Source organism: Thermochaetoides thermophila (genome assembly GCF_000221225.1).
Source record: "Thermochaetoides thermophila DSM 1495 unplaced genomic scaffold scf7180000011820, whole genome shotgun sequence".
NCBI lineage: Eukaryota > Fungi > Ascomycota > Sordariomycetes > Sordariales > Chaetomiaceae > Thermochaetoides > Thermochaetoides thermophila.
Genome location: NW_006383036.1, coordinates 1078346 through 1094994, shown reverse-complemented (window position 1 = coordinate 1094994; position 16649 = coordinate 1078346). Strand labels below are relative to the sequence as shown.

The 16649-nt window shown below is 52.9% G+C and overlaps 6 protein-coding genes across 6 annotated transcripts; 3 read left to right on the top strand and 3 right to left on the bottom strand.

The window, feature by feature from the left end:
* Nucleotides 1-1028: 1028 nt before the first annotated feature.
* CTHT_0053050 (zinc finger domain-containing protein) lies at nt 1029-2448 on the bottom strand (the record flags this gene model as incomplete). Its single annotated transcript, XM_006695580.1, has 2 exons — nt 1029-1851; nt 1913-2448. 2 exons carry the CDS (start codon nt 2446-2448, stop codon nt 1029-1031), a joined length of 1359 nt encoding a protein of 452 aa, XP_006695643.1.
* Nucleotides 2449-5250: 2802 nt separating this feature from the next.
* On the top strand, nt 5251-6427 carry CTHT_0053040 (putative 1-aminocyclopropane-1-carboxylate protein; the record flags this gene model as incomplete). The annotated part of the gene is made up of 2 exons (XM_006695579.1): nt 5251-5441; nt 5554-6427. 2 exons carry the CDS (start codon nt 5251-5253, stop codon nt 6425-6427), a joined length of 1065 nt encoding a protein of 354 aa, XP_006695642.1.
* An 801-nt stretch (nt 6428-7228) lies between these two features.
* On the top strand, nt 7229-8957 carry CTHT_0053030 (uncharacterized protein; the record flags this gene model as incomplete). Its single annotated transcript, XM_006695578.1, has 2 exons — nt 7229-8299; nt 8376-8957. 2 exons carry the CDS (start codon nt 7229-7231, stop codon nt 8955-8957), a joined length of 1653 nt encoding a protein of 550 aa, XP_006695641.1.
* Nucleotides 8958-10168: 1211 nt separating this feature from the next.
* On the bottom strand, nt 10169-11563 carry CTHT_0053020 (uncharacterized protein; the record flags this gene model as incomplete). Its single annotated transcript, XM_006695577.1, has 3 exons — nt 10169-10822; nt 10901-11201; nt 11253-11563. 3 exons carry the CDS (start codon nt 11561-11563, stop codon nt 10169-10171), a joined length of 1266 nt encoding a protein of 421 aa, XP_006695640.1.
* A 475-nt stretch (nt 11564-12038) lies between these two features.
* On the bottom strand, nt 12039-12938 carry CTHT_0053010 (putative L-cystine transporter protein; the record flags this gene model as incomplete). The annotated part of the gene is made up of 2 exons (XM_006695576.1): nt 12039-12724; nt 12791-12938. The coding sequence occupies 2 exons, from the start codon at nt 12936-12938 to the stop codon at nt 12039-12041; spliced, it is 834 nt and encodes a 277-aa protein (XP_006695639.1).
* A 2276-nt stretch (nt 12939-15214) lies between these two features.
* CTHT_0053000 (uncharacterized protein) lies at nt 15215-16201 on the top strand (the record flags this gene model as incomplete). The annotated part of the gene is made up of 1 exon (XM_006695575.1): nt 15215-16201. The coding sequence occupies one exon, from the start codon at nt 15215-15217 to the stop codon at nt 16199-16201; it is 987 nt and encodes a 328-aa protein (XP_006695638.1).
* Between the last annotated feature and the right edge of the window lie 448 nt (nt 16202-16649).

Below are 16649 nucleotides of genomic sequence, written 5' to 3'. Positions count from 1 at the left end.
GGGAGAGGGAGAGAGATAGAACCCCCCCCCCTTCCTTCCCCTCTCAAAAACCCCATCCAAAACCACCTGCCAACCAAACCAGCCTTTGATCATGGCCCAACCAGCTTCCGAGAGTCGAATCCGTGATCAACGAAAAAAAAAAAAAAGAAAAGTCAAAGAACTGAAATCCTCAGAAACGCCTTACATGAATACCCTATACACCCAACAACCATAAACCAGATTGTTGAAAAAGAAATCCAGACAATGTGCTGAACCGATATCCCGTACATAAGGTATATGCCTAACCCTCTCGCTTCTTAATGTAAAAAGTTCAGAAAAGAAACGCGTTACCTTAATGATGACAGGCAGGTGGGTATATATCCCACGTCCCAGAAAAGATCATGATGAAAAAGGGGGAAGTGGGGGACATTGTACAAGTGGAAGGAAATGAGACGGAAATGACGAGGGAAGCGTAATGAGAAGCCAAGCAGAAGAGCTGGGCAAACTCATCTGCTCACTGACTCGCTGTTCTCCTTGATGAAATCCATCGATCCATGACCATTCTCCCCGTCTTTTTGTTTCCAACCCGCCCCCCTGGGATATTGAAGAATTGCTGAAGAACGCAGATAGCCGACCCAGAACCGAACCGAACCGAACCGAACCCCAGAAAACCAAACTGGCCCAACCAAACTCCCCGACCCATGCATGCATGATATGGTTCTTGTGGTTGTTCTGGAAGATGAGAAATTAAAAAAAAAAAAGACATGGAATACAAAGATAGGGGAGAGGTATCATCAGAGTGAAAACGGAAAAAAAAAAAGAGGAAGAGAAAAAGCAGAAAAGTTGCCTAAAACAGAAATGAGTCGTTCGTCAGTTAACTGGAAGTGGGAAAACAAGGTACTCCGAGAGAGATATAATGCTGCCCTCGAAAAAAAAAGAAAAGAAAAGAAAAGAAAAAATTGAAAACGCCCTTAAAAGCCCGAGTTGAGATCGAATAAAGCGGTTAGTCAGTAAGAAGCATACTCGGGCATAGCGGGATACCACATTTCCTAGATGAGAGGCGTCGCCGCCGACCCGGGAGTACCAGCAGGGTTCACAGCGGGCGCCGTGGGAGCAGTAGCCACAGTAGTGTTAGCCGTAGCCGGCACAACGGGAGCTTGAGCTGCCGCAGCCGGAGTGCTAGGAGTAGGAGGAGGCTGTGCAGGAGTAGCAGCTGGAGTTGTAGGCTGAGCCTGAGGAGCCGGCGGGGCGGAATTCTGGGGGGCAGCCGCAGAATGAGCAGCAACAGCAGCGGCCGCAGCAGCGGCCGCCTCGGCAATAGCGCGGGCCTCGAGTGCTTGCTGCAGCTGCTCGATCTGCTGCATCATGTGCATGTTCTGGCGCTGGTTATGCTCGAGGCGGCGGCGGAGCTCCTCATTCTCCATGCTGAGACGATTAACCTCCTTCTTGAGCTCGGCGATTACCTCACTGTCGTCACGTTTGCGCTTTTGGCCGGCCAGCTGGGAAGAGGCCTGCTGCACGGGGTGGTGCCGCTCTTGGTGGGCGGCGTGGCCATCGAGATGGAGGTTGGCTGTCGAGGAACCGTTGCCGTTGGTGACTGTGTTGCTGCCGTTCGGAGAGACGGCCGGTGGGGCGACAGAGGTGTGTACGCGACGCAAATGCTCATTCAGGTTCTCCTGGCGCGAGAAGCCCTTTCCGGTGTGGCGCTTGCAGGTCGGGTGAGGGCAGAAGTATGAGTTCTTGGGGCCGCCATGCTTACCGTGCACCTCGCGCTCGTGTCGTAGAAGGCCGCCGGAGTAGGTAAAGCCGGGAAGTTTCTCGCAGCCTTCGGCGGCGCACTTGTAGGGTCGGTCGTGCTTGTCCATGTGTTTGCTGTCGTCGAAGTTAGCTCCGCGCATGCGATTATTGCGCGTTTTGATCAAGGGCGACTCACTTCCACTCGCATTTGCGACCAAACTCCTTGCAGTCCTCGGTGCAGTTTGGATATGTGCAGACAAATTTTCCATTCTCATTTCTGGTTACCTCTCTCTCGGGCTTAGGAATCGGTTTGATGCGCTGAGACGCCGGGGCGGGAGCAGGGTTCTCTTTCGGCGGCGCAGGAGCAGTATTGATAGGCGCTTGGGCGGGAGCCGCGACAGGCGCCGTAGCAGCAGCGGCAGCAGCAGCAGCAGCAGCAGCAACAGCAGCAGCAGCAGCAGCAGCAGCAGCGGTAGTCGTGGCAGTTGTGGTTGGGGGCGCAGTGGTTGCGACGGTCAGTTCGAAGCGGGGCTCGGGCTCGTCGACGAGCTGCGGGGGAGGGGCAGGGTTCGTGAAAGTCGCGACGGATGCCAACTCGTTGACAACAGCCTCGGTAGTAGGATCGGTGAAGCGATCGGCATCGTTGGTAGGATCGTGAGATTGGTCCTGATCGTCGATGTGCGGGTAGGCCCCGTCGTGGATAAAGTTTCGCGGCTCGTAGACGACACTCATGTTTGCCGGGAACCGCGGCTCAGTGGGGGTGGGGTGTAGGTAAGGCACTCAGGAATGCGATCCGATAATATGCGACGCGATGCGATGCGACGAGAACTGGGCTCTGCGCTGTAAGATATGGATGCGGGTGAAAAAAAAAAAGAAAGGAAAGAGAGTTGTCTGCGTTCCCGTTAGAGTCGCCTCGGCGTGGAGAGAGAGAAAGAGAGAGAAGAGGTAGAAATGCGTAGTGGTTGTGAGAATGGTGGAAGGTTGGCCGTTGAGTCGAGACACTCAGAAAAAACAAAAATCACGAACCCTCAAGAACCCCCCGACCTAGTTCTGGAAAGTGTGGGGGATGGCCGTGACGCGCTAGGATCTTAGACGCGTACCTACCGTTCCGAACGTTCGGTTCGAATGCAAGGCAGCGGCAGCGGTCAAACACGAGTCGATGCCTGAGGTGACTACCTTAGTTTTTTTGGGAGCTCTGAAGACTGATCCATAAATTGTCAGTTGCCTGATTTTTGAGGACGAAGGGAGGATGCGTGAAAGGGCTTCGGAAAAGCGTTGCTGGATCCGCAGGGTAGTGGGTCCAACCCCTGCCCCTCTGCCCTGTGGCGCTGCTGGCTGAGCCGGCCTGAGTTGAGTGGGCAAATTAAGCGACCAGGTGATAAACAACGGGTTTGGGGGAATCGCCAAGACTTGCCTGCCTATGGGAATCTCTTGGTCCTGGTGCCTTTCCGTCTTGGGAAGTCCCTGTTCAGGGAATCAGGAGCAGCATCACAAACTCGCCAGTGAGTGAGTGAGTTGGGTCAGCATCGCGACGATTGGCTGGTCAATACGACACCAGGACACGTCTATGTTCGAGAGCGCGTATCGTGTCCTTTTTGTACTGCGGATATCGCGTCGCCCTTATTGTCTCAGGTGACGTGGATTACCAACAGAGATGGTCACGTTCGCTGGGTCGAGGTCGAGGCAGCCAAATCAAAGATGAGTCAACTCTCCCTCTCCCAGTTTTCTCAAGAACTTGAGTTTAAGATCACAGTTTGACATGGCACGGCAGCTACCTACCAGACGGCAGCAACACACCATTATATACATTTAGTCGTGCGGGCAAACACCACATCCCGTGACTCTGGCAAACACAAACGTCCTTCGCATTAGCACCTGAAAAGCTGAGGCTCGGCCGCAGCGCATAGCTGCCTCAGTCGTAAGCCTTGCCGCTCAACTCACACGTTAGCTATTCTCGATTCAGAAGATGCAATTTCAACGGTTCCTTAGCGGTCTTGGAGCTGGAGACCTAGGTCTGCATGATCCCTCGTTAAGCTAGGCATCTGTCAGGCAGCAAAGGTACAAATGAGGACAACATGCTTGATGTTGTGGTTAGTGTTCCCCACTTCGGCCTAATCAAAACGTGCTTTTGGCCGCTTCGTCATCAAGAGGAAATCCCGGAACAAGTGGGCAGAGGATGACACACTGACGACCTTCACCTTGGTGCCTTCGGACTTTATGGGGGGCTTCAAGATTAAGCCTAACCTAGGAGTGTTGGTCCTTCGTCAGTCCTTGCCACTCTTAAAACAAAGTTCTACGATTCGAGCTTGGGCTGTAAGCCCTTGGACAGTGCCTAGTCATCCACGTCTAGTTCTTCCGTCATCTTCCAAGGGGAGGGTAGACTGTTGGTGATGAACAAACACAAAGTGAGGCGAAAGAGTTTGACCGAAAGTGCTGAATGGCCTGTTTTTTACGACCAGGACATGCGGCTATATTATAGATATATATATATATATATATATACATGGCATGTGAGAACCTGTGAACGTGTAACGTGAAAATATTCTAACAGACAGGAGACTTTCCTCAGAGCCTTCCACTCGAGTGGTGTGAGAGATAGTTCCCTAAGGATTCTCGACGAGGCTCATATCTAGAATGCCTGCCATGTTCTCGAGCCTCACTCAAGTGGGAATTTTATTTTTTTTAATTATTATTATTCCAGAATCTTCACGCGAAGTTATAAGCACAGGTGTTCACGAACGTCCTCATCCTTGAACCTCAAGTGACACAGAGCAGCCACTTATGTTTTCCAAGGCCGTGGAGTATCATATCATTGTTCCAGAGATGGAGTGAAGACCTTGATGGCGCCACGTGAACTGAATCATACAACCTTCTACAACATTGGACCAATGTTCTTTTTGGGCCACCGTATGATCCAACCTATCAAAGATAGATCCAGTCCTCCTCGAACCACATTTGCTGGTTACATTACGTTAGGTTTCACCTGCGGTTAGGAAGACGGCAATGCCCAACTCAGCAATTTCACCAAGTGTGAACGCCAAAGCGTATACGGCCCATGCATCCCAGGCAAAGAGTGAGCTCGGTCTCGGTGAATCTAAGTCCGGCTCCGGGTCAAGTATCTGCATGTAATGTGATACCACCGGCTGTTCTCCACTGGTGAAGCTTCCTTATCTCCTAGACTGCGGAATAATCTGATGGAAACAGATCTATTTCTGCATTTGCATCCACATCGATGCTGATGTAAGATGATGACGAAGCACGAGTCGCCATCTTCTCGTATATCAGGGCGGGGTAGGTAGTCTCCCTCGGCGACCGGATATCTCGACCGAAGGAAGATTGGATTTTTTTTAAAAGATGGAAGTTGGAAAGAAAGCTGTTCACTTACAAGAGCGCAAACACTACCGTTTCTACGAGCTCAGTCTGACAAAGTCATACGAACGGTCGACGCAACATCTCACGTAAACTTTTCAAGACACAGCCACGAAACGCAAAACTTGCCACAAAGAGAAATTAAGAACGAAAAAAAAAAAAACAATGGTCGTCAAAGTCGAGCTTCCCGAGCCCTTCGTGAGTATCCCTCGCGAGCCACTTACCTTCGGCCCGTCGCCGATTCAGCACCTCCCGCGCATCTCCCAAGCGCTCGGCGGCAAGGTCAACGTCTACGCCAAGCGCGAGGACTGCAACTCCGGACTCGCCTTTGGCGGAAACAAGATCCGCAAACTGGAGTGAGCCACCTGCCCGCCAGTCAGCCAGCTAATCACTGGCATAAATCCTTTTTTTTATGTATGTCCGCTAATAGGATGTCTGCTTTCCCCCCCCCCAAACCCCCTCCCCCAGATACCTCCTCCCCGACGCCCTCGCCCAAAACTGCGACACGCTCATCAGCATTGGCGGTATCCAATCGAATCACACGCGCCAAGTGGCTGCTGCGGCAGCCAAGCTGGGTCTGCATGTGGCACTGGTCCAAGAACACTGGGTTCCCGGCGTCTGGTCGGCTAACCCCGTCTACTCTCGCGTTGGCAACCTGCAGCTGTCGCGCCTCATAGGCGCCGACGTGCGGGTTGCGAGCCCGGAGGAGGGGTTCGGCATTCAGCATAAGCCGACACTGGCCCGACTGAGGGAGAAGTTGATTGCGGAGGGGAAGAAGCCATATTATATCCCCGCTGGGGCGTCGGACCATCCGTTGGGCGGGTTAGGTTTCGCAAGGTGGGCATTTGAAGTGATTGCGCAGGAGGAGGAGATGGAGGTGTTTTTTGACACGGTGGTGGTATGTGCCGTGACGGGGTCGACATTTGCGGGGATGGTGGCGGGGTTTAAGCTTGCTGAGTTGAAGCTTGGGGCGAGGAAGAGGAGGGTGGTGGGCATCGATGCGTCTGCGAAGCCGGCGGAGACGCGCGAGCAGGTGCTGAGGATTGCACGGCAGACAGCGGTTAGGATCGGGTTGGAGGAGGGGGATATTCAGGACGAGGATGTCGTGCTGGATGAGAGATACCATGCTGGAGCGTATGGGGTTCCGGATGAAAGGACGATGGAGGCGATCAGATTTGGGGCGAGGACTGAGGCGTTCATTACGGATCCGGTGTATGAGGGGAAGAGCTTTGCGGGAATGTTGGATATGATTCGAAATGGGGAGATGCCGGAGGGGAGTAATGTGCTGTTTGCGCATCTGGGGGGACAGCTGGCGCTCAATGCGTACTCGGCGCTGGAGTAGCGGGCGCCGCGGGAGCCGAGGGGTTGAGCTGGTGATAGTTTGGGGCGTTGAGTTAAACTTTTCGAAGTTGAGTTGTGAGTCAGCCTCAAGCTTACAAGCATATGCTGTGCCGTAGTATCATGAAGGGTGACGTTGAGTTAAGCTGCATCGGCAAACCACCCAAACCCCTGACTCTTTAGGATCAGGGGATCATCTATCCCCGAAAAAAAAAAACAAGAACTCAGCTTAAACTGTGATAATGCTTTGTCGAAAAATTTTCTTACGTCCAATCCCTGACTCTCCCCGCGTCTGCCCCCGCGTTCTCTCAGTCTCAGCCGGTGATATCCTCGTGCAAGTGGGTTTTCTCATGTCATAGCAACCAGTTGAAACCAAGGCCGGGTGCACTGCAGCTGGGGCTTAACCACTCAACAGCATTCTCTCAACAAAGCTTGTTGACCACACCATTCACACCATCATTGATCAGGATTTGCAGCTTGCAGCTTGCAGCGGCATGCTCCGACCTCGGTCCACAGATTTTTTGCTCAGGAATGATACGGGTGACGATTCTACGAAGAAGCTTAAATCTTCCATGCCCCTCTTGGCGGCATCATCCTCTACCTTTTTTTTTTTGGTGTTTTGTTTTCTTTCATCTTCACCTCGCTTCCCACTTACTTTACCGAAGTCTCCCCACCTCGGCCTCTGACTCAACACAACACAACACAACACAACACAACACAACACAGCACAAACACCTAACCCTTCACTAAAAAGAGCCAGAACAGAACGATTAGCACGCACCTCCATTGCTCTTCGCTCTTAGTAATGGCTCACGATCCCGGCACAGTTCGGCCGCAGCCGCAGCCCTCCAGCTGCGGCGACATTTCCCCTTCCCCCAATATCAACCCTAAAGACAAGGACCCCGAACATGCAGTCCCTGCACCCCCCATCGAAGACTACCCGCTCTCCCGCATCGAACAGGTCTACCGCCGCCTCGACGCCCGCATCCTCCCCGCCTTCTGGACCCTCTACTTCCTCGCGTCCGCCATCCGCTCCAACATCGGCATCGCGCAGACCATGAACCGGTCGGACGCCCACGACCTCGCCAGCGTCCTCCATCTCTCTCCTAGAGACACCTCCACCGCGCTGGCGCTGTTTTATGTCAGTTACGTCCTATTCGATCTGCCGAGTAACCTGGCCATGTCGGCCCTCAGTCCGAGGGCTTGGATGGCGCGGATCGTGATTGCGGTCGGCGTGGTGGGGACGTGCTTTGCCGCGGTGGAGCAGGCGTGGAGTCTGAAGCTATTGCGCTTCTTGCTGGGCATGGTGACCGCGGGGATGTGGCCGGGTATGGCGTATTACTTGACTCTATTTTACCCGCCGTCGAGGACGGGGAAGCGCATCGGGATGTACTACACCGCGGCGCAGGTCTCTGCCGCCGTGGTTGGGCTCGTGTCGGCCGGCTTCCAAAAGATGGACGGGATAGGGGGGATCGTGGGGTTTAGGTGGATGTTTCTCGTCTACGGCGTCGTTACGATCGCCGTAGGCGTCAGCTTGTTGTGGTGGTTGCCCGAGCGGCCGTTGGCGCCCGGAGAGAAGAGGGAAGAGAGGAGGTGGTGGCTGCGGTGGTTGCCGCGCAGTCCGGAGGCGTTGAGGGGCGAGGATGCCGTCGTGCATTATCATGACTTGAGGAGGGTTTATCATGCAAGGAGGTGGACACTGAGGGATTTGGAGTTGGTGTTGATGGATTGGAGGTTGTGGCCGCTGGTGCTGATGTATTTTGGTGTTGTGGGTGTTGGTATCGGCACGCAGCTTTATGGCAATGTCATCATCTCTGCTATCAATCCCAACTTTACGGGCATCGAGATCAGTCTTCTGTTTGCCCCGATCTGGATGGTGAGAGCCTTTTTTTCCCCTTTCCCCCTTTTCTTCCTCCAGCTTGGTTACTAACCCCTGTGGTGATGGTTGGTAGATGGACCTCCTCGCCATCCTCCTAATCACCCCCATCTCCGACCGCTTCCACCGGCACCGCGCACTCTTCTTCTCCTGCTCCGTCCTCATCCAAATCACCGGCCTGCTCACCGTAACCTTCGCCCTATCCAACCATTGGGCCCGCTACGGCGGTCTTCTCCTAGTCGGCTTCGGCCTGGGCCCCACGGTCCCCATCACCATGGCCTGGACGAGCGAAATCTTCCAACGCCGCCACCGCGAGGTGGGCGTCGCCGCCGCGTCAGCCCTCGTCTCCGGACTAGGCAACCTCGGCAGCGTGACTACGACATACGCGCTCTACACCGGCTGGCCTGAGGACGCCGCCAAGGGCCCGCATCAGTTCCGGAAGAGTAACCTGACCATGATTGGGATTTTGTGCATGAGTATCACGAGTAGTGTGGTCATGGTGGTGTTGCTGAGGGTGTTTGGGAACGAGCCGAGCAAGAGGATCAACAGTGGCACTTCTTCGACCGTGGACACGGACGATGAGTACCAGGATGGGGCGGCAAGGAGAGAGGTACACCAGAGGGGGTTTGAGGGGTTGTGGTGGTGGAGTAAGAATTAATCTCCCTTCATGGCTTGACTTGACTTGGTTCACTCACAGCTGAACGGACGTCGTGAGTAAGTCACTTGGTCAGTCAAGTAGGGAGGGAGGGAAGCGGTTGTCACGTTAAAGCACCCACATAACCGCCGCGGGATCATCAAGGGCTGGTCCGACGTTTCCTTGACCACACGACAACACCATCTTATACTTCACAACACTCATTTCCCCCTCATATTCTTCCTATCTTCTCTACTCCAGGTGTGGGAGGGGGGGAAATACCAAACCTTCAGGATTGTCATCCCGGGCGCGACAATGCCGCTGCGCTATCGCCCCTGGGTTTGAACATTCCCGAGAGACTGGTTATCCTTCCCATTTTTTTAAATCTTTCTCCAGTTTTTTTCTATCATATCTCATGTTTTGGTTATGCTTGCTTACTTGCTTCATGATACCCCATTTTGTTTAGATACGCTGTCGCATTGCCGAAGGATTTTTTCTCTGCTTTATAATATTTCCTGCTTTTTTTTTTCCCAGGGACTTGAAACGAGCGAACGAACGGATGAACGGACGGACAAGGAGAATAAATAGGTTGGGTTGGGTTCAGGTAGGGTGTTTAACTAACTGCAAAGTGCGTTTCCAAAAGCAAAGTGCACACAAACAGACGGATGGTCAGGGTCGGGATTAGGAACAAACACTGCACACGGGAAAAAAAAAAAGGAAATATTGTTTATTCTCTCTAGACAAATCTTCGACAGCGACAGTGCCGCTGCGCCATCGCTGGGACGGCGTGTCGGAACGGAGGCGTCGGGCTGGCGACAATGCTGTTGCGCTATCGTTGGCCGGCCTCGTGGGAGTTGTACTTCTTGCTTCTATTGCTTTATACATCTTACAGAACGAAGAGGGTGGGCTGGTCACTCGCTTTCATACTTTCATCTGGGATATCTTCCCGGAGGAACAAGAATTGAGCCCGTTATCCCTCGCTTCTTGGTCTTTGTGAGCCTGAACTATTGGTGTGTGTGTGTGTGTGTGTGTGTGAAGACAATAGCGCCAAGCCATTACCAAAATGACTTGACCTGGAACAATGTGTACAATTGTACAAAACAACGCTGATTATATTCACTGTTTCGCTGTCTAGCTGGACCGCTCACGGAACCAGTATGCTGAATAATCAAAACGCTAATGATATGGGATCGTCACTTAACTGCCCACATCGCTCTCGACCTGATATCTCATCATCATTGGCTTTCATCGTCCTCTTCCCCGCTGCTGTCTTGGCCTTCCGAATCACTACTGTTCTCCCTTTGGATCATGAGCTCCAACTTCCTTCTTCGCTTCTTCTCTGAGCTAGGGCCATCCTCTCTCAACCACGCGCTCAACCGAGATGGCCGATCGTCCTCGACGTCAGACTCTTGCGTCACTTGCCCGTTGTCGGATTGTTCAGCATTTCCTACTCTCTCAAAAAAGCGCTCCCAAACCAGGGTCTGGTTGTCGATAGGGAGTTGGGGTATTTTCAAGACAACAATGCCACGCGAGTTTCCTCGCACATGTTGCAAGGCTGTTGGGTGGTCATATATATCAAACTCGTCTCTTTCGTCGAAGATCTGATTTATCTCTCTGATCAGCGCGCTTTTCCTATCGTTGATAAGCGTGGTGATGACCTCGAGGGCTTCGGGATCAGACTTGAGGCGGAAATTGACGAGCCGGACCTGGTTGCCGGTTGCAGGAGGTTTGCAAGCGAGTGCATCATCGACCATGCTGACAAAGGTTCCTTTCTTCTTGAGCATCCACCAAGCGTTTGAAAGCAAACCGTTGCCAACGAAGTCGATTATCATGTCGACCTTGGGTGTATCGGCTTCTTGGCAATTTTCCAGGCGTCCTGCTTCCGTATTCTAATCGTAGACAATGGCGCCCAATCTTCTTAGCAATCTCTTGTCATCACCATCACACGTGGCAATTATGGTGGCGACCCCTGCCAGTTTGGCGAGCTCGATTGCCCACAACCCGGCCATGCATCCCGCACCGGTGATGAGAACTGTCCTTTTGCTGTTTCTTTGGTATGCTTCCCCACGTTCGCTTCCCCATCCATCGGTGATGCTGGGCTTTTGAATGGTATCCGTCGAAAACAGAGCTTGGTATCCAATAAGGCCCCCCAGAGGGATGCGAGCAGCATGGCTCCACTGTATCTCGGCTGGCATCTTGGCCAGCTCATTTTCCTTGACGAACATAAAAGTACGAGCATTACCAACGCGTCCGAAGCTGGTTCTGCCACTAGAATGGTGTTAGCAGATGAACTGAGTCAGGAGGTTTCGTGGGACATACTAAACACTGTCTCCCGGAGCAAACTTGCCGCCAGAGTTAGGTGGGCCGATTATAACACCGGCAAATTCGTAGCCAGGAATGGTCGTCTCTTGCAGTCTGGGAACATCCGCATCGCTGATCGAGGCAACCTCGCCGGCGTGGAGGGTTACGGCAAGGACATTGACCAAGTACACTCGCTGTTTGGTGGGGATATTTTTAGAGGGCCATGCATTCCGCTGTATGGTCCACTCGTTGTCATCGCCCTCTCTGATGCGGCATGTGAGGGCCAGAGGATTTAGATCAGGGAGCTGAGAAGGGGATTCGCCCCGCATGGTGGCTCAGAAAGAGAACAGAGGATCAGCGGGGGATGGACAAAGGGGAATCAATCTGTGGCTAGGTATGTGAAGACGATATGATTGTGATGATGTAGGTATCTTAGGTAAAGAGGTTGGACAGGTACACCTAGGTAATGGCTGAGTATCTTAGGGTTGACGGAGACGGATGTTAGGTTTTCTTAGGTTCGACGGAGAGAGATGTTAAGTTGCAGATTGCGAGCAGGCGAATAGAAGTGCGACGAGAAATACCTAAATACTAAGGACCTCGGATCTGGAGCCCACATAAAATAACCCCTAATGGCAGGAATGAGGCAGCAAAGGAGAAAGCACCAATGTTGCACTGTGCCAGGTGCACTTGCGAGTCACCAAACTGCGAAAGAGGCGTTGGGGAAGGAACATGTGCTTGTATTATACTACGCAAGACTTCTGATGCAGCCAAAGGGGCCAGCCCTTCGGCAGCCTTCGCAGCACTCTATCGCCGCTCCTCGTCCGATGCCAGAAGTGGGTCGTACTCGTTTTGCTTCGCGTTCGAGTCACGATAAAGCACATAATGCTGAACAATAAATATCAAATCGTAAATGATGGACACGTTGCCCAACGCGAACTTAACGGGGTTGCCGGTGATACCGGACCAGTCACGCTGGATGTAGCTGTCAATGCCCTGCTGGGCGATACTGAGGATGCCACCCGAGAAGTCGAGAAGAATCATGAGGATGCTCCAGCCCTTGGTCGAGCGGTTGCGGTAGTTGAAGAGCACTTGTGGAGTGTACTTAATGAGCGTGACTACAAGCTTGACGTAAGAGACGGCGTAAATTACGTCCAGCCACACCCATGAGGTGACTGCGAGGTCATCCGTGCTGCCGTGATTGGGCGAGGCCATCACGATTGTGACAACGACGGCAATAAAGAGCAGGGAACAATAGATGACGCCCAGGATAGCGCGGCTTGGGCGGTTGCCAAGACTAGGCGTGAAGCCCCAGAGGCGGGGAAACAGGTACTGGCTGGTGGTGACCACCGAGGCCAGAATGCCGTGGAAGGCAAAGGTGATGTCGCTGAATGAAGCCGTCGGCGTCAGGCCCTTGTAGCGCGCAGCATATTGGGCTCGGATGACCGAGGAATAGTAGAAAGCGACATTAGAAGCAAAGTAAGCCGTGAAACCTGCGCGAGGTTAGTATGGCGCTGGAAGGCATATAAGCGCAAAGAGCGCCTGAAGAAGCGACTCACCCAAGATATTAATCAGGTGAAAATCTACAACTGTTCCCGACGTCGACTTGCGCCGGTAGTTGAGAATGCCCTGCGGGTAAAAACTGATGGACCATGCTGTGAAATATGCTAGGCCAAAGAATCCGGACAAAAGCTCAAGGAAGCCCATGGTGTAGTCAACGGGCTTCCGATGCAGAGATATAGCGCGTGAAATAGAAAAAAAAAAAGACTTGTGGAAATGCGTGAAAAAAATTTGAAGAGGTTAAAGATTATAACCGCTGGAGATTCATGGTCGAGGGCAAACGCTCGGCTGACGACAATAGCACGCTGATGAATGTAGTGAGTGTGGCTGTGGGGTCAGGACCTGAATGACGACCACCACCGACAGTTGATGCGACAGGGATCGCATCTTTAGCGTATCTCAGATGCTCGGCACTCGGCGATAAGATTGCGATAAGACTGACGATAAGATGAACTGCAGATGACGATCAGATAAACGGAGAAGATCAGCCAAGCGTGCAATTCTGCTACCGGGTGAAAAGTCAGTCAGTCTCGTCAATGGTTTGCCACAACTCCGCTCGAGATGAACTGCAGCAAGTTGGTGTACAGTCTCGAGATCTGAGAGACTTTCGTCTGAAGTAGGCTGTGGCTAAGGCAATACCGTGTCACATGCCACGTTGAAGGTCTGACCCTGGTGTAACGTCGATTTTATTGCCTGTGTCCTGCGCCCGCAAACATCCCTCCCTCTACATAGGTCATTTGTCTCTCTCCTTAACAACCCACTTGCTGGCCGTCTAGACCTCAGGGTATCTTTGCACTCATACCAACTGTTTGACAATAGAAGATCACAACTCGAACTTTACGGCTCAGCCAGGGACCATTAAACAGGACAAAACCATCCCCATTCTATGTCCTCCCCGCTATCTTCTCACACGCACGACTGTACAATCTCGAACAATGCGCACCCCTGATGACGAAGAATCAGAATCAGAAACCTCTAGTTTGAACATCTACATACCTCACGCTCTCCCCTACTAACCCATCATTTTCTTTCTTTTTCCCTACATCTTTTCTCTTCTCCAACACCACCCCTTCATCCCACGGATACACACCAGTCTTCCCTCTTAGGCTTTCCCCGCGTGTACATAGGTTAAACTAGTCAGTGCATATGTACCTTTTGCCCGCTGGCGTCGTGGAGCAACCTTCATGGGTGAAACTGGTCGAAAATGCAATTCAATTCAATAGGTCAGTTGCCGCAATGGTGACTCTCCACCAACCCCGACCCCCAACGGTCCCCTCCAGAACCGAGCGTGCCAACATGCTAGCGGCGCCAGGGCCACCACGCGACCCACGCGATCCACGCGCACACCTGGACGCGCTAACGCAGCAACAACCCTGGCGGTGATCCATGAACCTCACTGCTGGGTCGGCCATCAAACGCAAGCGAGCTCCGCGACCTCCAATCGCGGGCCGCGCCGGGGCTGTGGCCACACGTTGCACCGTGGACACTCCTCCCCGTTGTCACCGTTGTCACCGCCGTTCCCCCTGGCCGGTGCTGGGGCCGGGGGGCGAACCGGGCTTGACCATGCAGTAACACACTGACACCCCGCGTCGCCGACGACGCCAAGTTGAAAGCCGAGCGAGAGCCGGGGATGCTGCAAGTTGACAGGGGCTCCGGTTGGTGCTCGGCTTCCCCAAGCATCCACGAGCGTCTGGCCGGACGCGGTGGCTGTCGCTCAGCTCGACACTTTTCCTGATAATGACACGCTATGGCACGCTGCCCTGGCCGAAGGCTGCGCTTCTGTTAAGCTTCTGTTGTGGAGGTCCTGGACGTCTTGGAACTTTTGACAGGCTCTGGGTTCTGCTGGTGGGCGGCGTCTGGCCGCAGCCTCACCGCTTTTGACTTCCTGTCAAGGCAAGAGGCCCTGGAGTGTGGATCGGTGGTTGGCAACACATGGAAGGGACAGGGGAGAAGGAAGAGCTTAAAAGACTTGTGAGTGCCCCCAGGAAGATGGCGGAAGGGGACAGGCCATGGCCGCCCTTTCCGTCTGTAGGAGACTGTACCTGCTTCGTGCGCGAGACTTAAACCATCCTGCCACCTGAGACCTCGAAAAGCCGGAATCCTGGAAACTAGCTCCCGGACCTTGACTTGCGATTTCTTGGAGTATCCAAGCTGCTCAGACAGCACTTGCTCGAAGTTCACAGTCACGAGCATCTCCAATCCTTAATCCTTGCTGCCGCCCTCAGCGGACCAATCATCAGAGGGGCATTCCCTCTTCGCCATCGATACTGCCCCTCATCAACGGGCATCAGCCTGAACACTCACACTTTTTCCGTTGAAAGACCGGGGCAGATTGCCATCATTACCGACGATACTGACATTTCCATCTTTTCACCATTTTCTCGTGTAAATACGATCTACACCATCTGATCAAAGCCGCCACCATGTCGTCAACAGCCTGCAAACCGGCCCCCAAGGCCTCCTTCCTCACCATCCCTCCCGAAATCCGTCTCAAGATCTACGACTACCTCCTCGTTCTGTCTGACCCCCCTCTCCCGCACGAGCAGACGGTTTCCTACCGATGCGCATTTCCCTTGTCACCACCACCAACACCAATCCATAGCAGCAGCAGCAGTGATGATGAATGCTCCTCCTCTAAGAAAATCAAATCCTCACACTCCCCTTCCCGATGGACCAACCCACGACAAATCCACATCTCCATCCTGCGCGTCTGCCGCCTAATTAACCACGAGGCCACTCCCCTACTCTACACCAAGAACCTCTTCACCCCTCACCCTGTGCACCTGACCATGGCGCCCTCGCTGTACGAAGGACCCGACTGGTTCCATCTGGCGCGGGTGTACCATTCCACGTCCAGCGTGCCGAGGCCGATCCCGCAAAAGTGGCTACGCCACATCCGGCGCTGGTACCTCCGGCTGCAGCTGGACGCGCCGCCACAGTGGAAGCCGGACCAGGTGTCGCGGGCGCTGAGCGGGGCGGAGGAGATCACAGTCGAGTTGTTCCGGGCAGGGTACTGGTGCAGCGGGCGGACGAGGTTGTTTGATCAGAGTAACAATGATAATGATGCTCTATCTATTACTAGTAATAATGGTAATAATGCCGATTCCAACAGCGCAGGTCTCATCCACAAGTGGTTCCCAAATCTGGAAGGCGGCTATCCTGATGGTCTGGAGATCGCGTTTGAGATTAATATGGAGGATGAGGAAGATCCGGATTGGATAGCGAAAGATTATAGTATCCGGGTGCTGTGGCAGCTCTCGGAAATCCGCGGGGTTAAGAACGTGCGGTTTGTGGGCTTGATCAACGACCCGAGGAAGATCGTCAGCAAGAAGTTTTTGGACTTTCTCAAGGGGAAGATGATGTCATCTCATATGACAGATGAGTGCGGACGTGATGCTATGCACTGGTAAATGGAATCTAAATATTTTCCTTCACTGAGCTGGGGAGACTCGAGGCGTTGTCGGGAAATTGGCAGATACCCAATATAAAACGGGCATGGGATATCATAATGGAATTCAAAAGCTTGTGTTGTGAAACATCAACTTTTATATCTATGTCTATTCTAATCCACCTTCATCTGCCTCTCTCTCGCGGTCTATTAACAGACCAATAATCCGAAAACATAACCAACAACAATGCTATCCACTACCACCCAACACTGCTTGCTTGCCAACCGCCTTTTGCTCTACCAAGACCTCGTCTAGTGGTATAAGCCAAAAAAAGAGAGAGAGAGAGAGAGAGAGAGAGAGAGAGAGAGAACCTAAGAGCGAATGACTGTACACAAAAATGAAGAGAGAAAAAGAAATCATCATGCCATTCATACCAACTCGAACGAAAAAAAAAAAAACATATAACAGA